The 24,614-nt window shown below is 42.8% G+C and overlaps 1 protein-coding gene across 1 annotated transcript in view; it reads right to left on the bottom strand.

Annotated features, from left to right (window-relative positions):
- Positions 1-9,815: 9,815 nt before the first annotated feature.
- NIPAL4 (NIPA like domain containing 4) overlaps positions 9,816-24,614 on the bottom strand; it is a 60,261-nt gene continuing 45,462 nt past the window's right edge. The window contains exons 4-6 of the mRNA XM_073621170.1: positions 11,395-11,485; positions 11,142-11,302; positions 9,816-10,973 (exon numbers count right to left, since the gene is read on the bottom strand). Of these exons, the coding sequence (XP_073477271.1) occupies positions 10,327-10,973; positions 11,142-11,302; positions 11,395-11,485 (899 nt within the window). The 3' untranslated portion in view covers positions 9,816-10,326. The remainder of the gene's footprint in view (positions 10,974-11,141; positions 11,303-11,394; positions 11,486-24,614) is intronic.

Raw genomic sequence — 24,614 nt, 5'->3', positions numbered from 1 at the left:
CCCCCTAGGAGAAGCGCTCTCCCGGGGGGGTTACCTTGCAGGCACGCTCCCGAGTCCAGCATTTGCGCCCATAGACGCGGAATGCCGGACTCGGCACCGCGTCATTGGATTTGACAGCAGCAGGAGCCAATGGCTGCGCTGCTATCAATCTATCCAATCAAGAGCTGAGAACCCTGGGCAGAGGAAGAGCGTGTCTCCACCGTGGGAAATTTCAGGGCTCAGGTAAGTAAAACTGGGGGCTGGGAGGCCGGTCACTGCCAGGTGTTTTTTCACCTTAATGCATAGGATGTATTAAGGTGAAAAAAAAAAACGAGAGTTTACAACCCCTTTTAAGTCATGGACTGTATATAGCCTTTCTGTGCCGAGCATCAGGTTTCCATATTTTTATTTTTTTTTTAAATCTGGCTATTGGTGTGATCATTCAGTCCACTGAACCCCCTTTTGCAATGCAGTAGAATTTTCAAACCCGTACTACCAGATTTTTTTGTTTCTCTTGTATAGAAAGCCTAAATCTGTCGGGATCAATTTTTTTTCCTTGCAATCCAGTTACCGCATGCCTTGGACATTTTGAATCTGATTTTTCATTCTTGAAGCTGGGCAATCCACCACCCACAACACATGAGTAGCCGTGTGAAATTTAGCCAAAGAGGATTACATAAATCTCAGGCTGAGGTAAATTGAGATTTTAGCACATATGTTTACCACTAGCTGTACATTCACATAGCTGGAATGAATCTTTTAAACCCACCATAGTAAAATCAGTCTGTATATGCAGTAAGCATGCTTGTTATACTCACTGTGGGGTTAATCATCCGCCTTGTGTGAAAAAGCTGGTTGATCCTGTCTTCTCTGATCGTCCCCTTTTTACTGTCCTCAATCCATCTGCTGATAGTACAGAGCCCTAGGAGGCACTCTGCTCATGTTCAGTGTGGTGTGTGCATTGCTAGATCAGAGCAGAGTATAGCTTGTAGACCCAGCTGGGATCAGGGTCATGCAGCTTCATAGGACAGTCAGAGGAAAATGAAAATTCTTACAAGCTTTATCCAGTGCCTGGCCAGGCACTGATAGAAGTCACAAAACTGCTGATGAGCACATATTTAGCAGTTTGTTCTGTGGGAGACCAGATATAGTGACTGCAGGGTCCTGGGTTTAATAACACTTTATTGCGCCTCTTCTAATCAACAGTAAAGTGTGGTGGCCAGTATTTACCTTAAGATGGACATATGCACAGTATGACCTGCACTATATTACCAAAAGTATTGGGATGCCTGCCTTTATACACATATTAACTTCAGTGACATCCCAGTCTTATGGGGCGTACACACGGTCAGACTTTTCGTCTACAAAAGCCCGACAGACTTCCGGCGGACTTGCAGCAGACTTTCTAACGAACGGACTTGCCTACACACGACCACACAAAAGTCCGACGGATTCGTACGTGATGACGTACACCGGACTAAAATAAGGAAGTTCATAGCCAGTAGCCAATAGCTGCCCTAGCGTGGGTTTTTGTCCGTCGGACTAGCACACAGACGAGCGGATTTTGGGGTCCGTCGTAGTTACGACGTAAAGATTTGAAGCATGTTTCAAATCTAAAGTCCGTCGGATTTGAGGCTGAAAAAGTCTGCTGAAAGTCCGGAGAAGCCCACACACGATCAGATTACCAGCCAGCTTTAGTCCGTCGGCGTCTGTTGGACTTTTGTAGACGAAAAGTCCGACCGTGTGTATGCCCCATTAGTCTGTAGGGTCCAAATCATTTGGTGGAGGGGTGATCATGATGTGGAGTAGATTTTCAGGGGGTGGGCTTGGCCCCTTAGTTCTAGCGAAGGGAACTCTTAGGGTGTCAGCATACCAAGACAATTTCATATCACCAACTTGGGATGGCCCCTTCCTGTTCCAACATGACTACGCCCCAGTACACAAAGCAAGGTCCATAAAGACATGGATGAGCAAGCTTGGGGTGGAGGCACTTCACTGACCTGCACAGAGTCCTGTCTTCAACTCTATAGAACCCCTTTTGGATGAATTAGAGCGGAGACTACGAGCCAGGCCTTCTCGTCCAACATCGGTGCCTGACCTCACAAATGCGCTTCTGAAAGAATGGTCAAACATCCCTATAGACACACTCCTAAACTTTTTTTGGACAGCCTTCCCAGAACAGTTGAAGCTGTTATAACTGCAAAGGCTGGGTCAACTCAGTATTGAGTCCTACGGACTAAGACCGGGATGCCATTAACATTCATGTGCCTGTAAAGGCAGGCGTCACAATACTTTTGGTAATATAGCGTATGTATCATTGCATCTGCTCACCTCCACCAATGTGAGGTCCTAGCTGCATATGTCCACCCTGGTGCTATGTCCTCCTCGTCTCAGTTTACTGTCTTATTGCATTGCCGGGAGTTGATACTGATGATTTAACTCTAGCCCATGCACATTATCTCAGTATCTGGCTTCTGTAAAATGCAAGGACTGTACAGATTTAAAAAAATAATTGCTAGCCTAGTAGGAAAGTAAAAGGTCTTTTGGCAGAATAGACTTCCAGCCATTTCTAGCAAAAGACCCTACTTGTTGGCAAACTTTTGTTTTCAGTGGTTACGTTTGCCTTTAAAAGAACCAAGTATAAGGTCTATCTTCACTACTTGCCTGTGGCTTACACCCCATACACACCCCCTTCCAAAAGCAGTATTTTATGTTTTTCTTTACACTTCAGACCACACAGGACCTTCTTCAGATCTTCTGTAGCATTGGGTTGTATACAAGGAGGGGTGCTGGCATGATTATGTCGGCGTCACTCTCTGCATCATTGTGTGCACTTACAGGCTACAAAGGGGACACCCCCCCTCTAGCAGTCGGTCCATAACTCCCTGCACTCATAGGATTTCCCTTAGCAGAAAATAATTATTCAAGGGACAGCACTGGACATGGTTTGTATTGCAATTAAAGCTACTTTGTGTTTTATAAAATATAAATGTGACAGTGCTGCATCAATATTTGACAAAATAATGAAAGTGATGTGCAAAAAAAAAAATATGCCAAGACAAAAAGTCCAATAGTAAAAGTGATAGTTTCCTCTGTGTAGCATGCAGAGATGCAAAGTACTTCTTTACTTCACACAGCCTCTATGTGCATAGTTCTCCCACCTCCAGATGCAGTAATTGCTCATCTCCTTACAAGAACCTAAAAGGATCAAACACTTTCAAAAGAAAGTGTCTCCAATAGTGCAATATCCAAGGGATTAAAAATAAACCTCTCCACCCCAGCTAGTATACAACGCATATTTTTTTTTAAAACATTAAAAGCACAAATGATACATCAGAAGGTCTCACTCGTGTGCGACAAGGTTCCACCGCCAGGCTCCACACTAGTTTCAGAACCTTGTTGCAAACTAGTGAGATTCATTTTTAATCCCTTGGATACTGCACTATTGGAGGCACTTTTTTTTTTTTTTCTCTATGTACTGTTGAAATTATCGGCGGCCAATGGGGATTATAGTGGATCCAAGTTTGAAGTAGCACAGTGGACGCAACCCCTATCAGATTTGTACCATTATCTGGGTCTCGAGAGTCCATTAGAGGTCACCAAGGACCAGCGAGGTTTTCCCTGAAGGGATTGTTGCACATAATGCAAGGCGTGTTTGACCCTTTCAAGGTCTTGTAAGGAGGTGAGCGATTACTGCATCGGGAGGTGGGAGCACTATGCACATAGAGGCTGTGTGAAGTAAAGAAGTACTTAGTTTCCTCTGTTTAGCATGCAGAGATGCAATCACTTTTAATATTGGACTTTTTGTCTTAGCATATTTTTTTTGCACATCACTTTCATTATTTTGTGGATCTGTTAAATATTGATGCCGAACTGTCACATTTATATTTTATTTACTGTCTTTTCTGTGGGAGCACTTTAGTGACAGCAGCAGCATTCTGATTGTTTTTATTTATATTAATTCATTTTATAGCATAATAGTGCGCAACTAATTCACTTTGTGTTTTAAACACCTCCATATTTTAACTTTTACCCCAAGTTGGGCTCAGTCCACATTGTGCTAGTGTGACAAGAGAAATGGCTACAGATTATCAGTACCTAGGTGGCTGGGATGGTGTGCCAGGAGAGGTAGCAATGCAAGCAGACGTTATACCCTGCACATAGTCCAATAGCCTTGCTGCTGATCCTTTACATGGGTAACAGTGCATATAATCAACCCCCTCGTCAACTCATTTCTACCCTTAATTCCTTACTCTAGCCACCAATCTGCTTACTGCATAGGGGTTTTGCAATAATTTCAAAAACAAAATCGACACAATTTGTGATTAGATAGCCAGCGCCCAGCCTTCCCAGACCAACACACCAGGTTCAACACTGTACACAATACTTTCCTCCTTCAGCCCATTTACTACTGAGGAAGTTGCCAATATACTTTGCAAGGCCTACCTCAGTACCAGTCCCCTCACATTTACTGCAATCACCTTCCTGCTCTATCCTGAACTCCCCAACCCACACCTTCAACCTTTCCCTCCCCACTCAAACTTGCACTAGTTACCCCCATACTCAAAAAGCCTCACTGGACCCCACCCGTATGAGCTACTACCTCACTTACAACAACCTTTTTAAACCCCTAGAGTCCGGTTATTTCCACCCACAACATTGCTGAATTTTAGCAGGGCAGTTTCAGTGAAAACGACCTACTAACTGCTAAAACCAACAGCCAGTACTCCATACTTTTGGACTTTTCTGCTGCGTCTGGACAGTTGACCTCCCACTCCTCCTTAACCGCTTCCTGACCACCTCACGCAGATATACTGCGGCAGATTAACGTACCTGTACGTTGCCCTTTAAGAGGCGGTGCACAGGGAGCTCCATGACCGGGATCGCGGGTCCCCCAGACTCGATGTCCGCAGGCATACCCACGATCGTCTCATGGTGAGGAAGAACAGGGAGATGCTAATGTAAACAAGCATCTCCCCGTTCTGCCTAATGACACCGACACTGATCACACTCCCTGTAATCGGGAGCGGTAATCAGTGATGTGTCACAAGCCCCCCCCCCCCCCCCACACACACAGTTAGAATCACTCCCTAGGACACACTTAACCCCTACAGCGCCACCTAGTGGTTAACCCCTTCACCGCCAGTGACATTTTTACAGTAATCAATGCAATTTTTTAGCATTGATCGCTGTATTAATGCCAATGGTCCCAAAAATGTGTCAAAATTGTCAGATGTGTCCACCATAATGTCGAAGTCACAATAAAAATCACTGATCGCCGCCATTACTAGTAAAAAAAAAAAAAAAAATCAATAAAAATGCCATAAAACTATCCCCTATTTTGTAGATGCTATAACTTTTGCACAAACTAATCAATAAACGCTTACTGCGATTTTGTTTACCAAAAATGTAGAAGAATACATATATGCCTAAACTGAGGGAAAAAAGTATTTTTTATATATTTTTTCTGGGATATTTATTATAGCAAAAAGTAAAAAATAATGCGTTTTTTTCAAAATTGTTACTTTTTTTTTTTATTTATAGCGCAAAAAATAAAAACCGCAGAGGTGATCAAATATCACCAAAAGAAAGCTCTATTTGTGGGAAAACATGGACGTCAATTTTGTTTGTGAGCCACGTCGCACGACCTCGCAATTGTCAGTTAAAGCGACGCAGTGCCGAATCGCAAAAAGTGCTCTGGTCAGAAAGGGGGTAAATTCTTCCAGGGCTGAAGTGGTTAACAAACGACACTCCCTTGGCCTTTTGATTCTGCTCTTTCCTGGTTCTCCTCCTACCTAGCTCAGCACACTTTCAGTGTCACATACAGCATCATCTCCTCTTTTCTCTCTATAACTCTTCCTTGGGCCAGTTGATAACCTCCCATGGCTTCCAATACAACCTCTATGCTGACGACACCCAGATCTAGCTCTTCACTCAAGTCATCTCCTCACCCATCACAAAAAAAAAAAAAAAACACTTACTGTACAACATATCAGTATAGCTGTCACATCATTTCCTAAAACTCAAGCTTTCTAAAAACAGAGCTTGTAATATTTTCCCCTCCCTGTGACTTTAGCATTGAGGTCAATGGCACAACCATTGGTTCCTCCACCCACACCAAGGTGCTGGGTATAACTCTGACCTCTCCTACAGCACCCACATCTAATCACTGGCTACTGTGGTTATTCTTTTAAATGGTATCGACGACTATACTAAGCATTTGCATCGATACCAGAAGTGATGCCAGCTTGGAGGCAGACAGTGGCATCGCTAAAGGGGCTGCGGGCCACATCCAAGTGACACCCGAATGTCCAAGGCAGCTGGGCTGCTCCTTGAGCCAAGGCTGCTCACCCAGCCTCTCTGTGGTGAGCCGGGCACCCATTCCAATTACTGCACAGCTATCGGAGCGGAGACTAGGCCAGCTGACCGTGAAGGGGAGAAGCTGGAGAGGAGACATCACAGACTACAGAAAAAGCAAGTGCTGCTTTGTCAGTTTACCACATTACATAGAGATTACTGATAGGAGAATGCATTAGTCACTGTGTCTGTCTCTCTCTTACAATGTGGAGTGATACTGAAGAGAGTATAACAGAAGGTAAAAAGAAGGCGTCGGAGATCAGATATTCCCTTCACTTCTCATTATCCTCTGTTCAGCATTACTCACATTGTAAGAGAGATCGTTCTTGGAAGCAACAAGGTGTCCTGCATTTAACCACTTCCCATCCACCACACATTTGTGGACATCCTCCGACGGGAAGGGTGATCTCAGTCATCGCTGCAGCAATGATTTAGATATTGTTAGGCCCAGTGATTCTGCACTAGATAAAAAGTAATCCAGGCAGCCAACAAGCCGCTGGATTACTTTTACAGGTGGCAGAAGAGGGTCCCACCCCTCTCTCACCAGCGCCACCTCTACTGGGCTCTCCCATGCGATCAGAGAGCCCGGCAAGGATGCAACCGGCAGCATCCAGCTCTATGTAGTCAGTGAGAGGAACAGATGTTCCTCCACTGTGTGACGTAAAAACAGAATGCAACGAGGATTTTGTCACTTCCTGTTTCGGCTCTTTGTTTACCTGGCCGTTAGTGGCCAGAGAAGCAACCAATCTGTGTCTGATTGGCTGCATTGGAAACCAGAGGAGAGATTTGGGGTCTTATAGACCCCAGATCTCTCCATAAGGAAGACCTGTCAGGGCCCAGCTATTACAAGGTATGTTGTTTATCCCTTGTAATAGCAATAAAGTTGGTAGCAAAAAAATAGTTATCAGCGAGTACTTGAAGTGATTGTAAAGCTTTGTTTTTTTTTTTGTTTTTTTAAATAACAAACATGTCACACTTACCTCCACTGTGCAGTTCGTTTTGCATACAGTGGCCCCGATCCTCGACTTCTGGGGTCCCCCAGCAGCGCTGGTAGCTCCTCCCCACATCGTACAACCCCCTAGAAGAAGTGCGCTCCCGAATCCAGCATTTGCGTCCGGACTCGCTCCCCCCCCGTCATTGGATTTGATTGACAGCAGCTGGAGCCAATGGCTGCGCTGCTATCAATCTATCCAATCAAGAGCCGAGACAATGGGCAGAGGGGAAGAGCGTGTCTCCAGCGTGGGAATTACAGGGCTCAGGTGAGTAAAACAGGGGGAGGGGGGGGGGGGGGGGGGAAAGAAGTAACATTAGTTTTTTTCACCTTAATGCATAGGATGCATTAAGGTGAAAAAAACATGAGGGTTTTACAACCCTTTTGGAGGAAAAATATCAGTACTCGTACTTTTAAAAAAAAAAAAAAAAAAAAAAGGTATTGGTGCATTCCTACTGGTTACATCTTGCTGCTTGAACCTCTGCAACAGTTCCAGAATTTGCCTCTTCCTAACGACACCACAAGACAACATTCACTCCTTGGTTATTTCCTGCCTTAACTACTGCAACTCTCTTCACTGGCCTACCTTTAACCAGGCTATCCCCCCTTTAGTCTATTATTATAAATGCTGCTGCTAGACTAATAAACCTTACTAACCCACCCATGACTGCTGCTCCTCTCTTCACTGGCTCCCCCTACCCCCACCGTCTGGTTAGCCCTTACCCTGTCTGCCTTTAGGCGATCCCTGAAAACTGACTTATTCAGGGAAGCCTACTCCACCTAAGAAATGTACCCAAGTCACCTCCATCAGATAATCCCCTGCAGCTATTACCTTTTGTACCACTTCCCTCTCCCTTTAGATAATGTAAGCTCCATGAGCAGCGCCCTCCTATTCCTTCTGTAATGAACTGTATTATAATTGTACTGTCCCACCTCTACATTGGGAAGTGCTGTGTAAACTGTTGGCACTATATAAATCCTGAATAATAATAATAATAATGTTGAAATGGACACCCAGTCGTATTTTAATAGTCTTCAAGGTGGACACTGGGTCAAGGTGTTCGATGACAATTTTAATTCGCAAACAGGCGTGCTTTTTTTTATGTCACAAAATATTTAGCAGATATCAAATTCCTTTAGGTGAATCTTTCATGTGCAGTAAAATATCAAAAGTTCCCCTTAAAAATAAGTGTATTTTATTATATTTAATTAAAAAAATAAACATAAAAGATACGTAGACTTCATTGGTATAATGCTTACTCCAGGTCATGGACTTATTTAGTAGTACAGTACAAAAGAACGAACAATGCCATTGCCAAATTTTTGTCTTCATAGTGTCAATTTGGTGGAATGTGTCCAGTGTTTTTAGTGCATGAAACTCTTGCCTAGATGAGCAGAATATACTGTAAAACACCATAGAGAGATTGTGACAACACAATAAAATATATTTTAGTGTGAATAACTCTGCTGTCTCATTACCACCACTAGCTACATATTTTGTAGTTATGCTTCATAGCTTAAACTAAGGCAGAGATCAAGACGTTTAAACCCAAGTGTTTAGCAATTTCCTTCAACCAACATAAAACATGATCAGCTAGGGCACAAATATGCAGCATTGTACTATAGACTCACAACACAACTGGGTGTGAAAGAGCTTTTATAACTTAACAAAAAAGAAAAAAAAAAAAAAAAAAAAAAAAAAAAGGGAAGAAGAAGGCTACTTTAAAATACATTTAACAAAACTGGCATATTAAAATATATGTACATGTTAAACACTGCTCACACAAAAAAATAAATAAATTAAAAAAAGAAAAAAAACGAACAAAATCAAGGCCATCATGTATACATTAAATCAAGAAGCAATTACCCTAAAGTCCGATTCCTGTCTATCGGCTGAGAGGCCCCTTCATTTGAGGTGACCTTCCCTCTCATGTATGCACAATATGAGTGTTACACACACTGGGTGGATTTACTAAAACGCAAATAGATTGCAGTTGCTCCAGAACTTGGTAAATGAGTAGAAACTCTGAGTTCCATTAGCCAATTGTGTGCAAGCAAAAATGCTATCTTTTTTACTTCACTTGCATGCGATTGGGTATTCTTTGCAAAGTGAAGCGTCACCTCATTTACTAAGCTCTGCACAGTCCATTTGCCTTTAGTAAATAAACCCCATATGCTAAAGCCAAAACGTTTGTTGACATTTTGAATAGAGTAGGGAATGGTTAACACACCTCTCAGGTCTCCCCTTTATGGTTGTCTTAGGAACAAGTGTTTTCATTGGAACATTTTCCCTTTATTCCTCTTTCAGTGACCGTTCAATATTGTTTTTTACTTCAAATTTTTCCTGGTGAAAATAAATGTTCATCGGCGTGAATCTGCTTAGGGGAGACACAGCCAGCAATAAAAACAGAACAGGGTTGCTAGCTCCTCCAAACCAAGATATAACGGTAGAACCCAAGTGAAAATATGGGCACAATGATTTAAAAAAAAAAAAAAAAAAAAAAAAAAAAAAAGTACCGAAGAACTTGAGATTATACATTTCTGAAAGTGTGAGAAAAACCGATCAGGATTTTATTGTTGTCGGTTTCCCCATCAGGGAGCATTTTTTTTTCTTTCTTTCCCAGATATATATGATAGAAGTATGTGAAAATCTCCTCAAAAGACAAAGTGTCGTTCTGACCAAAGCTGCTCAACCCAATTTTCCTTTAGTGATCCTTCATTAGATCTTCATACATGTCACACTGAAGGTCATCAGATTAATTATATATTTCTGTCTGTCCAGGGATAAAGGGAAAGACAAACTTTGCAGGATAGGAACATCAGAAGTCTATAAAAAACAGTGATCAGATCTGGCCAAAGATCACATATGCCCTAAAAAAAAAAAAAAAAAAAAACATGGGCTTTATAAACCCACCATGTTTTGTGGCCTGCTGAACGGTTGCGTACACAAAAGCATAAGACCAAAATTGCTCAGTGAAAGAAAAGTGCATAAATCCAGTCTAAGTGTAAATAACAAACACTTTGGGAATACCACCACTGTTCTCAGTCTCCATGTTGTCTATTAAAGTGATCTTGTCTTCTTTCTTAGTTTTAGCTTTGGTGGTTTCAGCTATTGTGTCTTCTTTACTTTCCTCTGTGACAGGTGCAAAGGTTTTAAACTGTTGCTGAAGGCTCTTTAAGCTGATGTCCAAGTTATTAAACGCATGGAGCATGAAGACTCCCAAGATTATGATGAGAAAGCCACACACTGCACCAACACCATCAAATGGCGACATGGACACCCATTCCTTAAACAAAATTAAGGATGTAGTAATGACCACTGTGGTGAATAAGACATAGTAGATTGGAAAGACTAGGGATGTATTGAAGGTGTCCAGTGATTTGTTGAGGTAGTTCACCTGGGTGACAACCGATATGATAAGGATAGGGATGAGTATCCATGGCAAAGGATGCTGGTAGACTGGCAGGCCTGTAAGAAGTCCTTTCACAGCTATTCCTAGACCTTTTACAGAAGACACTGAGAAGGCACCCAACAGGGAGCATACCGCTAAATAGATTAGAATGTTCGTTTGGCCAAAGCGAGGTGAGAGAAAGAAGATGAGGACCAGGCAACAGACGAAGAGAATACTGATGTACACAATGAAACCTGTGAATTAAAAAAGGAATTGAATTTAAGCAAGAAAAACATTAGATCAGAAATGTAAACATGTATTATAGGGTATTTTAAATTATATTCTATATATCTAGCAGCAAGGAAATGATAGAATAGATAGACAATTGTTAGAATTAAAAGTGGAGTATGGCCCCCTCCTACCTGGATCCTTAAGCTTGGAGGTCATATCTTCCAGCGTGGTAACCTCTTGTTCTTCTGGGGAGTGGATCACCAGTACAGTGCTCCCCAACACACTGAGTGCACACCCCAACTTTCCCAAGAGATTCAAGCGTTCCCCCAGCAAATAAGATGACATGACAGCACTAAAAAAGGACAATAAGTGAAGTTAACATTACAATTATGTTGTCATCTCAGCTAGTTAGTAGCAAGCCTTTGCTCTATGGAAGGCAATTACCTGATCAGCACACTGAGGGCCCCCAGTGGTGTAACAATGGTTGCTGGCGCAAAGGCATAAGCAGCAAAATTGGCAACTTCTCCACCTCCCACTGCAAAAAAATAACTAATTATATGCAAAATCTAGGTGAACATAACTTAAAAAGATACAAAATGCAATATACCAGTAGCAGTACCAGACAGGGGAAAGCCACAATGCCAGTGAAAGACCTACATGAATTACCTGTTGAAAATGTTATTTTTTCCTATGAATCAAACTAAATAAAAAAATTAAAAATGATAATATGGGAGCTGTTATTGCGATAGTCCATCACATTTGCTTTAATTTTATTTTTGATTTGTAGAACTTTTATTTCCCCCTCTACAGTATGAAACCATTTTTTAATCCTTTATTTAGAATTGCTACCAAGTATTCTATTGAATAAGACAGAGTGTTCACACAATATTGTTTGCCTTGTACATATCTTTACAAAATTACAATAACAAAGCGTAGTAAACATAAGTTATACGAGATAACATTTAGGTGAGCTTGAATGACCTAGTAAAGAATTCTAAAGTGTTAGGAATATTACAATTTTAAATTTTCTTTGTGTGTAAAACTTTATAAAATCAGACATATAGGGAAGGAGGGCAGGAGCTTAGAAGAAAAAATAAAGCAGGGGGTGGGGGTAATCACAAGGCTTAAGGAATTTGTAAAAGGGGAAAATATCAGAAAATGCTAAAGCTGGAGCTGTTGAATATTTTTTATTGGCAAGCTACTTCTTGGTCTGTTAAGACTGAACCCAGTAGAACCAAGTATACATAAAACTCCCACAAACCTTATATTTTCAAGCGCTTGATCCACTTTCCAAATGTGAGCTTTTCCAATTTTTTTATACATTTCTACAAGTAGGTTTATACAGATTCACACTATGTGGAGTATTTTCTTTTTTGGTCATGCCATTTTGAACATTTGAGAGGATTTGGTCCGACAAGTTGGTTGCTTCTGAGGAATGCTTCTCTGTGACATCTCTTGACCAATTGGAACATGTTCCATCATGATCTGGAGCCCAGACGTGGAGGTCCCATACCTTGGTGTTTACACCATATGCCTTGTTGACTCACCAAGCATATGCCCATTTGAGACCTCTCACTCCGGTAAGCCTCCTCACTAACCGGTGGTGGTTTTATTGTCTGTGTCTTCACTTCAACACTGATGTCACGTGGAATCCCCTTTCTGGCTATATAATCTGTTTTCACCGTTTATCCAAGGACTGTTATAGTCATGGTTTAAAAATCTTTATATGATGGAACATAGACTTTTGTTTGGGTGTGAATCTCACATCACTTTTCACTGTTTTTAATTTGTGGTCATTTCACATTATATATTAGATTGTATCATCATGAATTTTTGAGCGCTGCACAAAAATAGGATTTTTAAAAACCGCTTACCTGTAAAATCCTTTTTGGGCCAGTACGACATATTCCCCTGGTCCTTTTTTTGACAGGGAAACAATTTTTTCTGGTAACCATAACTGCTGCAAGAAGGGTATCAGTATTGGCTGCTCTTTCTTGTAAAGAGCCATATTTTTCTGGTTCACAAGGATGAGGTAGTATTGCATCCTCATCCTGACTTTTTACCAAAGTTAGTATCAGGTTTTTATCTAAACCAGGATATTGTTCTACAGCCCTTTTTCCAGAACCCTGTTCTTTGGAAGAAAAATCGCTATATTTTTTTGATGTGGTGAGAGCAGTCAATGTCTACTTAAGGCGATTGCTCAGATTCGGAAAACGGTTGTTTTTATTTGTGTTGCTTGAAAGTCCTAAAGGAGGACAAACAGCATTAAAATCTACTATTCTAAATGGTTTTGACAAGTAATTGTTCAAACTCATGGTTAAAGAGGTGGATTCCACCCTCTCAAATCAAAACGCACTCCTCCTAGGGTTGTAAGTGCTTCCTGGGCAGTGAATCACCAAGCCTCCTTGGCTCAGACCTGCAAGGCTGCAACTTGGTCTTCAGTCCATACATTTACCAGATTCTATCAAATAGATGTAAAAAGGTCATGAGGATGTCGCCTTTGGGCGCAGGGTACTGCAGGCTGCAGTATTGGTCCTCTAGTCTCTTATTGCCCTACTTTTTGTTGTGTCTCCCTCCCTTCAGTTGGCATTGCTATGAGACATCCCACATAGTAACTACTATGGCTCTGAGTCCCGTGATGTACGATAAGAAAACAGGATTTTTAAAACAGCTTACCTGTAAAATCCTTTTCTTTGAAGTACATCACGGGACACAGAGGTCCCTCCCTTCTTTGGTATACACATGTATTGCTTTGCTACAAAACTGAGATACTCTCAGTAGTGGGAGGGGTTATATAGGGAGTGCACTTTTTATCTTAGGGCGTGTCAGTGTCCATCACCTGAAGGTGGCCTATAACCCACATAGTAACTACTACGGCTCTGTGCCCCGTGATGTACTTCAAAGAAAAAGGCTGTTTTGTAATGCCAACAAAACTAAGTCCCAAGGGTTCAGGGGTTACTTAACCGGAGATTAAGCCAAGTTACCCCCTGAATAAAGTTATAGACCAAAAATGCGAAGCAAGAGGTCGTTGTAATAATACCGATAAGGCCGAGACCTATCCTTAGAAAGCACTCAAGGCCAGCTTTATTTCTCACCCCATCTGCAGAAAAAAAAAAAAATCAAGCACTCTACCTAGACTTATTTCCTGGGGTGCAGCTCCTGGTTTCACACCAGGAGACATATGTTTCCCAGACTCCATAATATAGAACCATGGAGGCTGGCTCTGCATAAACCAAGGTAGAAAACTATCGAACCTGACAGCCCGCGCTTCTTCAGAGTGTGGGCCTCAATAGCCAAACCGTTAAAATTATCGTTTGTAAAGTAGGATGGAACTTCGGACCTTGCGAGAGAAAATCTGGGCGTGAAGGTAGGGTCCATGGGTTCCCTACTGCCATCTCTACGATCTCTGCATACCAAGATTTCCTGGACCCCGCTGGGGGTCACAAGAATCAACGACTTCCCTTCCTGCTTGATCCTGTGAAGAAGTTGTGGATGCAGGCAGAATAGGAGGGAATGCACGAATCAGTGAGAACCGATTCCACGGGAATAGCAAGGCATCTTTTCCGCATGCTAGCGGATCCTTTATTCTAGACACAAAGTTGTCAATCTTTTTTGTTAATCCTGGACGCAAAACTGATCTATGTCTGGGATCCCCCATCCTTGACATATTGACAGGAAGATATCGGGGTGAAGGAACCATTCTATCAGGGAAAACTGCTGGCGACTCAAGTAGCCCGCCTACCAATTTTCTATTCCTAGAATGAAAACTGCCGATAGGATAAGATTCACCTTTCTCTGGGCCGCACAACTTCTTGTGCCCCCTTGGTGATTAATTCAGGCCCTCAGAACCAAGTGTTCTGCCTGAATTTTTAAAATGTTAATGGGCAAGGCCATTTCTGATCTAGGCCACTTCTCCTGGACAGCTGCCTCTTTCAGGACTGTCCCCCAACCTAAACAAAAAAGGTTGGCATATGTTGATACTATTTCCCAGGTAACTGAAAATCTTAGTTAGACTTACCGGTAATGGTATTTCTACGAGTCTTTCAGGACAGCACCTGGAGAGAGCGCAGCTCCACCCACTTTCCCAGGAAACACTGCAGTCAGTTTTCTTTATAGAACGGACACTTCCACCATGGCCTCAGTTGTTTAAGAGTACCTCCAGCCATGCTGAAATTAGATAAGCAGAATATAGCAATAACACCACATTTTCTAATACTTATAATGCTTTAGGGCGGGTCATCGGTGCTGTCCTGAAAGACTCGTAGAAAAACAGTTACCGGTAAGTCTAACTAAGGTTTTCTCACCTCGTCTTTCAGGACAGCACCTGGAGATGATAAAAGAGTACTTATTCTAGGGTGGGACCACCGCCTGTAGAACTTTTCTGCCAAAGGACTGCTCTGATGCAGAGAGCAAATCCAACCTATAATGGCGGGTAAAAGTGGAGAAGCTTGTCCAAGTAGCCACCTTGCAGATCCGTCCTGGAGAAGCCCCTGCCCGTTCCGCCCAGGATGCTGCTACTGCCCTGGTTAAATAGGCCCCAACTCCTGCGGGAGGATCTACCCCTGAAGCTTTATAGGCTTCATTGATGGCCATTCGTAGCCACCTACCTACAGTGCTTTTGGAAGCACCGTATCCCTTACGTGGGCCAGAGAATAGTATAAACAGTGAATTTGATTTTCTGAATTCACTTGTGATCTTCAGATAATGTAGTATACATCTCCTTACATCTAGGCTGTGAAAGTCTCTTTCCCTCGTGCCAGATGGTGAAGGACAGAAAGTCGGGAGAACTATCTCCTGCGACCTGTGGAATACCGTTGAAACTTTAGGTAAAAAACTCGGGTCAGTTCTCAGCACTACCCGGTCCGGAAATATAGAACAGAAAGGTTCAATAATGGACAGGGCTTGCAATTCGCTCACCCTCCTGGCTGAAGTGAATGCAACTAAAAGTGCTAATTTAAGGGACCAAAATTTGATTGTTGCTTCTTCTAGAGGTTCGAAGGGTCTTTTGGTGAGACCCTGTAACACCAGAGATAAATCCCATTTTGGGAAAAACTTAAGGGTACTGGCCTAGCTCTGGTCAGTGCCTTAAAAAAAATATCTAATAAGTGGGATAATTGTCTCTCCAGAAACACCGAAAGAGCGGCCACTTGCACCTTTAGGGTGCTAGTCGCCAACCCTTTTTCCATTCCTTCGTGTAGGAATTCTAACACGGAAACCACTTCCCTTGGTGAAAACTGTTTGCTTGCGCACCAGGAATTGAAACATTTCCATGTCTTAAAGTAAATCTTTCTAGGGACCTTCTTTCGGCTGTCTAGAAGTGTTGAAATTAATTTATTAGACAAGTCTTTATTTTTTAGGATCTGCTCCTCAGTAACCAAGCAGCTAGTCTTAGGTGCTCGATATTGGGGTGCTGAAGGGGCCCTTGGGTCAGAAGGTCTCTCTGTAAGGGAAGAAACCAGTGGGGTTCTACCGCCATTTTCTCTATGGTTGAAAACCATGCCCTTTTGGGCCAGAATGGGGCTACCAAGATCATGGCTATAGACTACCTCTGTAGATTTTTTAGTACTAATGGAATCATTTGGAAGTGGGGGAAAGGCATAGCACAAGTGGAAGGTCCATGGTTGCGCTAGCGCGTCTAGTCCTTCCGCTTGATCTCGTCTGTTCAGGGAGAAGTAAGTCTCTACCTTTGCATTGGAGTGGGATGCAAACAGGTCTATTTGGGGAGTCCCCCATCTTCCTGTTATCCTCTGGAATACGTCTGTATTCAGACTCCACTCCGATTCCAGTACCCTTTCCCTGCTTAGGAAATCTGCGATCCGATTCAGATCCCCCTTTAGGTGTACCCCCGTCAGGGATGCTAGATTGGCTTCCGCCCAGGACATAATTTGAAGGGGTGAGGAAAGCAACACTCTGCTCCTTGTGCCCCCCTGTCTTGTTATATAGGCCACTGCTGTGGCATTGTCCGACAACACCTGAATGTGGTGACCCAGAACTTTGTCCCTGAAAGCCCATAGTCCCAGAAGAAGGGCCCTCAACTCCCTCCAGTTGGAGGATCTCCTGGCCTCTCTGGTTGTCCATGCTCCTTGGGCCATCTGTCCATCCAGATGGGCACCCCAACCCCAGAAGCTTGCGTCTGTTGTCAGCCTTTGCTCTATGGGAAAAATCCAAAGTAGACCCCTGTCCAAATTTGATTGACTCCTCCACCACTATAGTTTTCTCTGAACCTGAGGGGGGATCCTGATCAATTTCTCCAGCGGTTCGCCATAGGACCAATTCCTGAGAATTGTCTGCTGGAGATCTCTTGCATGGAGACGTGCCCATTGCACTGCTGATATTGAGGACATTAGGAGGCCTGGAACAGACATAGCTGTCCTGATTGAAATTGGCAGATTTGTTTGAGTTCCTTTTACTGCCTTCTGGACTTTTTCTATCTTGTCCTCTGGGAGAAAAATCCTTCCCTGAATGGAACGGATAGTATAACCCAGAAACTTTGTCTGGAACGGGATCATATTTGATTTTTCTTTGTTGATGATCCATCCGAGACTCTCCAAGTGTGTTCTCGTCTCTTCTAGATCTTTCTCCAATAGATCCCTTGTTCTGGCAAATAGCAAGAGATCGTCCAGGTATGGTACTATTGATATCCCCTTTAGTCTGAGGGGTGCTAGGGCCTCTGCTATAACTTTTGTAAATATCCTTGGTGAGGACGACAGGCCAAAAGGGAGGGCTCTGAACTGTAAATGTAAAATTGACTCTCATATCTTGACCGCTAATCTTAGGTACTTCTGCGATGTTGGGGCTATAGGCACGTGCAGGTATGCATCTCTCAGATCTATTGATGCCAAAAAGTACCCTGGCGTCAGAAGATTTTTCACTGAAAATATCGTGTCCATTCTGAACTTCTTGTATTTGATTGATTTGTTTAATACCTTCAGGTTTAAGATTAAACAGAATTTCCCTGATAGTTTCCTTAGCAGGAATATGTGCGAATAGCACCCTTTTCCCTTCCTTTTCGGGGGTGGGGGGGTGGGGGTGGGACAGTTATAATTACCCTCTGTTGGATGAGTTCCTGAAGTAAAGCTAACATCCCTAGAGATTTTTCTAGGTCCCGGGGAGCCTGGGTTACATAAAAGCGATTTGGAGAGGATTGGGAGAACTCCAGTCTGTACCCCTCTGCTATTATTTTGAGGAAGAACGGACTGGAGGTCGCTGTCTTCCACTGTGGAAAAAAGGCTTGCAACCTTCCTCCCACAGTCGGAGGACTGTCATTGGTTCTTTGTGGTTTGGCCAGGAGGTCGGAATAGTACCCCTGACTCCCCCCTTCCTCTTTGTGACCTCCGGGGTCTTTTATACCAGTCTCCTTCTGTTCGGTTTGTCGAAAAGAACAAAAATTCTTTTTGGCCTGTGGAACTACCTTCTTTTTTATTGGGAAGGCCTTCTTCTTATCAGCCATTCTATCAAATACGGCTTCCAACCAAGTTCCCCTCGTAAGGTAACCCACATAATTTTGCCTTTGAGGCAGTATCCCCTGACCAGGTCTTAACCCATAAAGCTCTGCGAGCTGAGTTTACCAAGGCCGCGGATCTTGCCAACATTTTAATAGATTCGGCAGAGGCATCTGCCATGTACCCAACGGCTTTCTGTAGTACAGGCAGAGTGTCTAGCAGGTCCTTGCGGGAAGTTCCTGCTTCAATGTGCGTTTTTAATTGTTCAAGCCAATGTTCCAGGTTTCTGGCCACCACAGTTGATGCCATAGCTGGTTTTAAATTGGCTAGAGACGAATCCCATGTTTTTTTTTTTTTAATAGGGAGTCTGCTCTCTTGTCCATGGGGTCTTTCATGACGCCCATGTCCTCGAAGGTGAAGTCTGTGTTCCTTGACACCTGTGAAAAGGCCGCATCAAGCTTTGGCTTTTTATTCCAGACTTGATTACCATCGTCCTCGAAAGGGAATCTTCGCTTGAGAGATTTAGAAAAGGGGCCCTCTCTGGGTCCTTCCATTCTCTTTTCACCATTTTGGATATAAACTTATGTACTGGGAATACCGATGCTTTACTTCTCCCATACCCTGGAACATCTTATCGTGCAGAGACAGCTGAGCCTTGTCTTCCTTGATGTTTAAAGTTGTATGTATAGTTTTTAACAGATCATCCACTTCATCTAAAGACAATCTATAGCGAGAAGAAGAAACTTCCTTTTCTTCATCCTCCTCTTCCTCAGAACCTGGGGAAACACTTCTCTCTTCGTCCTCTGAATCACTGTCCCCTCTGGGTACAGGAATACGTGGACGAGAACAGTACAGGATGGCGAATTGCCACTACTGTTTGGTTGTGCCCCCGGATGTTTATCCAAAAAAGAACAGAACGACTCAAATGTGTCCGCTAGTTCTTTCCTAAAGGAGTTTAATAATTCTCCTGGCTGGGTAGCAGGTGTAGTTGGGGCAGTTTCCTCCCCAACTAGGTCTGCCATACAGGTCTTGCATAACGCTTTAGGCCATGATCCCCTAAGCGTATTTTTGCAAGACGGGCATTTCCTCATAGGAGGAGGGGAGGAATGTTTGACTTTAGCCTGAAATACACCAACACAGACCTTTATATTAAAGCATATCCATATATACATAAACATGATAAATGATTAACTGCTTTATCCCATATATTATATATATATATATATATATATATATATATATATATATATATATATATATATATATATATATATATATATATATATATATATATATATATATATATATATATATATATATATATATATATATATATATATATATATATATATATATATAAAGAAAACAATCACCAGCTGCCCAAGAGAAGGAGCTAACCCTTTAGCTCCTATACTTGTTACCGCAGCTTTCCACAGCGACTCTCCCCCACTGAGTCACTATATACAGATATAACAAAAAACGCACCTTCCTTAATACTGTAAACAAGGAAGGTGGCGCAGGCTCCCTTGCACCTCCCTTCAGGGAAGCAAGTGAGGGAAAAACACAAGCTCTAAGATAAAGTACAGGGCCTCTCTCACCCTGCTTGACTGAGCCTGGCTGGTGTTCGTGGCTCCTGCCACCGCCGTCTGCTCCTCTTCCATCCTGGCAAAGCTGTATCGGCCTCCGGCTGCTTTTATTTTAATTTTCCCCGGTCCTTACACCGCTGCGCGGACCGAAAATCACACCTACTTGAGCCCGCCTCCTCTCCCTGCGTTCCAGCGGCTGGAACCAGAAGCCGCGTCGCACCCCCCTGAGTGACGCGCTCGCCACCCGGGACCCGGAAGAAGCATGGAGGCTAATACAAACAGAGGAGACGCCGCTCTCACCTCTGAAGCGCGCCTCCTCCCTGGAGCCCCACAGCCGCCGGTCTGATGAGGACAGGACCTCCTGCAGCCTGAACCCTTGCCGGGTATGAAGGAGAGCAACCTTTATAGCACTGATCTTAGCCTGGGGTATGAATACCCTTTTATGGGTGTACCTACGATTAGGCCCAAGTATTTTCTTCAGCTTTTAAAGAAGATTCCTCTTAGGTTGAGAATGCGACCTAGATATTCCAGGTAGTCGAATGTGGTGACCATACTTTTGGTCTAACAAGAACAGATTGACTAGGTAAACCATAATCGTTATACCTTGGGCCCTCAATCTGGCTAGAAAAGGAGCCAGAACTTGAGGTGTAGCAGCTAGATCGGAAAGCAGCTCTACACACTGAAAAAGAAGATTTTCTACTTTGAAAGAAACTTACTAGTGAGCGAGGAAATAGGCATATGGAGAAATGCATCTTCATGCAAAAAGGGAGAGATTATATTCAGCATTTTTTTGAATTTTAGATTTTTGAGATCTAGAATGTCCATTTGGATTTAACCAAATCCCAATCTCTGCTCTTACATGGGACCACCATGAACACTTTTTGCCAAAAGATGGTCCAATGCCAGAGAGAAAGATTTTTTTCTCTGGATCCTTAGGAACGTTTGATCTGAGAAAACGGAGATGGAAACTCTTGGAACTCCAGTTTGTACGTTGGAGCTATTGACGAAGTCCCCCATTCGTCTTGACATTCCTTCTGCCAGATCCCTGAGAACTGTAGAAGAATTCTCCCCATTGAGCAAGCGGGGGCACCTCCTCATAAAGGGGGCTACAGTATCTTGTAGGCTTCCTCCCTCAAGACCTCTTTTGTTCCTGGGGATTAACCATGAGGATCACCCTTTGAACCTGACGGCAGAGGCCGTCATGACTGCCTGGAGGCTGATGCCCCTGGCACAGAAGAAGGAAATTTGAAATAAAAAAAATACAATTAGTCCTTCACTTAAAAAGGCAAAAGTGGGATCTTTCTTTTGCTAGAAATTATTTGGATATATCAAAAGATATCCCCAGATAGCTGCCGTACCGCAAAAGGGAAGACTAGCCAGGAGCTTCTTGCATGATGCTTTGCGAAAGCGCAATCTGTCATAGCAACTATTGCAAACATAAAGCTGCCTCCTGGACCTGCTGAGCAGGAGAACCTTAAACACCCATTAAAACTGGCTTCCCAACGATTAACCAATTACTGTCAGCGCAGGCTGAGACTCAACCTGCCAGAGAAAAAAGTTGTTTTTTTTTTTTGTTTTTTGTTTTTAATAGGAATTCCAACCTTTTATCCATTGGATCCCCAAGTATTTGAGTAATGTCTGCCGGACAAGTCAAACTTACTCACAAAGGATATACAGTAGTAGCGTTAATTGCTGGTATACCCCGCTTAGTGAATTTTCTCTACCATAGGATAATGTGCGAAAACTTTTTAGAATGGAAAATAATGCTCATCTGGGTGATCCTCCAGATACAAAAAATGTTACCACTAAAGAATGGACAAGATAAAGCATGCACAGCTTTAAGAGGCTTTAGCGAACCCAAACACTCAGTTAAGGGTACAGAAATGTGGTGCGGATCATTTAGCAAGAAATTGTACCATCAATCTTACAGATAGTGAAAGCTGACTTTCCCGCAAGTGACACCTCAGAAGTGGAGTCATCAGCCTTACCACGGTCCCCTGAGGGAATCGTCTTCTCCTGCCCCTAGTTCCTCAGTCTGAGGGTCTTAGGAAAATGGAAGAGAACCTGTCGCATCTAACCACACTGGGATGCGATTAACCACTCTGGGATGAGATTAAAGTCACTAAACTTCTTTTAAAAAAATTATATTACCAGGGGTTGTGGCGCTTCCTGTAGGGTAATAAATGGGAGGGGTGGTTACCCAGATGGTTTCCTTCAGTAGATCCCAATGGAGGTAACTAGACCTACCAGGTAGAAAAAACTTTAGTTACCGTGAGGGTATGTGTGTCTGCACCTACACACACATATCCCCATGCACCCGTGTGTATCAGCAGATAAATAAATAGATGAGTAATGTTTTCAAAAAGGTCTGGTCTGAGGCCCCTAATAGTGTGGTAAATTTACACCATATGCCACCACTAGGTGAAAATACCATATATGCATACTACTGATCTAAAATAAACCATCAAAATAACCCTTTGCTCATCGTGCAAGGAAAACACATGTAAATATGAGTAAAAGAGTAAAAGACATTACATAATATCAAAATAGTCCCAATAAACGTAGTAAAATCAATTAAGTCCAAAGAAACAATTTTGCAGTGATTAAATTCCTTAAAGTGAAAAAACTTATGTGAAAAAACTTTTTAGTGAAACAGTTTTTTGTTCAAATCCAACGTTTCAGCAATTCCGTGACTTGAGTGCTCTCGAAAAATTCCTGTGACTTTTGTGCACCCCCTTTCGGATCCCCACTCACCAGATCCAACAGCCCCACAAGGGGCGACCAGCATAAGATGTCTCAATCACGGTCTCCTTTCCACGGTAGTTGTACGGGCTCCCCAAGGTGGTTTCCGTGCCTCTGATTTTCCCAATGGATTCCTCCAATCTCAGATGGAGCAGGCTGCAAGGGGAGTTGCGGTCCAAATATTCTCTCCCCCACCTTCCTACCGAGCATCCAAATAGTTTCCCACTATTGGTTTCAATGTTCGCAATGGCTCCCTCATAAAAAGAAAAAATAGGAAGCTCCCATGGTGTAGTATATATAAAACGCTTTAATTCAAAAGAACTCCATCAGCTTACAGCGGAGTAAAAAATAGTAAAATAAAATAAAATAAATATACCATATATTTAGCTAAATAAACAACCAGTGAATAAAAACAAATTAGCTCACTCAGAGATACCCTGAGGACAGGCCCATAGCGGTAAAGAAAGTTGAAAAAACGTGCCGCTGTTTGGAGCTGTTTGCGCTCCACCTGCGTTCCAGCTAGGGCCCGTACCCGGAAGTGACGTAGCGTGCGTGGCGTCGTTGTACGCGTTTCGTCATAGGACGTCTTTAGTCGTTGCTAAAGACGTCCTATGACGAAACGCGTACAACAACGCCACGCACGCTACGTCACTTCCGGGTACGGGCCCTAGCTGGAACGCAGGTGGAGCGCAAACAGCTCCAAACAGCGGCACGTTTTTTCAACTTTCTTTACCGCTATGGGCCTGTCCTCAGGGTATCTCTGAGTGAGCTAATTTGTTTTTATTCACTGGTTGTTTATTTAGCTAAATATATGGTATATTTATTTTATTTTATTTTACTATTTTTTACTCCGCTGTAAGCTGATGGAGTTCTTTTGAATTAAAGCGTTTTATATATACTACACCATGGGAGCTTCCTATTTTTTCTTTTTATGAGGGAGCCATTGCGAACATTGAAACCAATAGTGGGAAACTATTTGGATGCTCGGTAGGAAGGTGGGGGAGAGAATATTTGGACCGCAACTCCCCTTGCAGCCTGCTCCATCTGAGATTGGAGGAATCCATTGGGAAAATCAGAGGCACGGAAACCACCTTGGGGAGCCCGTACAACTACCGTGGAAAGGAGACCGTGATTGAGACATCTTATGCTGGTCGCCCCTTGTGGGGCTGTTGGATCTGGTGAGTGGGGACCCGAAAGGGGGTGCACAAAAGTCACAGGAATTTTTCGAGAGCACTCAAGTCACGGAATTGCTGAAACGTTGGATTTGAACAAAAAACTGTTTCACTAAAAAGTTTTTTCACATAAGTTTTTTCACTTTAAGGAATTTAATCACTGCAAAATTGTTTCTTTGGACTTAATTGATTTTACTACGTTTATTGGGACTATTTTGATATTATGTAATGTCTTTTACTCTTTTACTCATATTTACATGTGTTTTCCTTGCACGATGAGCAAAGGGTTATTTTGATGGTTTATTTTAGATCAGTAGTATGCATATATGGTATTTTCACCTAGTGGTGGCATATGGTGTAAATTTACCACACTATTAGGGGCCTCAGACCAGACCTTTTTGAAAACATTACTCATCTATTTATTTATCTGCTGATACACACGGGTGCATGGGGATATGTGTGTGTAGGTGCAGACACACATACCCTCACGGTAACTAAAGTTTTTCTACCTGGTAGGTCTAGTTACCTCCATTGGGATCTACTGAAGGAAACCATCTGGGTAACCACCCCTCCCATTTATTACCCTACAGGAAGCGCCACAACCCCTGGTAATATAATTTTAGTTAGTAGAGAATCCCTAGGGAAGCTCTTTTAAGGGAGGCAGCATACCTAAACTATTGTCCTAAGCGCAGCTCTTTGCATCCAACATCCAAACTTCTTTT

This window comes from Aquarana catesbeiana, linkage group LG03 (genome assembly GCF_042186555.1).
Source record: "Aquarana catesbeiana isolate 2022-GZ linkage group LG03, ASM4218655v1, whole genome shotgun sequence".
Classification (NCBI taxonomy): Eukaryota; Metazoa; Chordata; class Amphibia; order Anura; family Ranidae; genus Aquarana; species Aquarana catesbeiana.
This window is presented reverse-complemented; position numbering and strand designations above follow the sequence as displayed.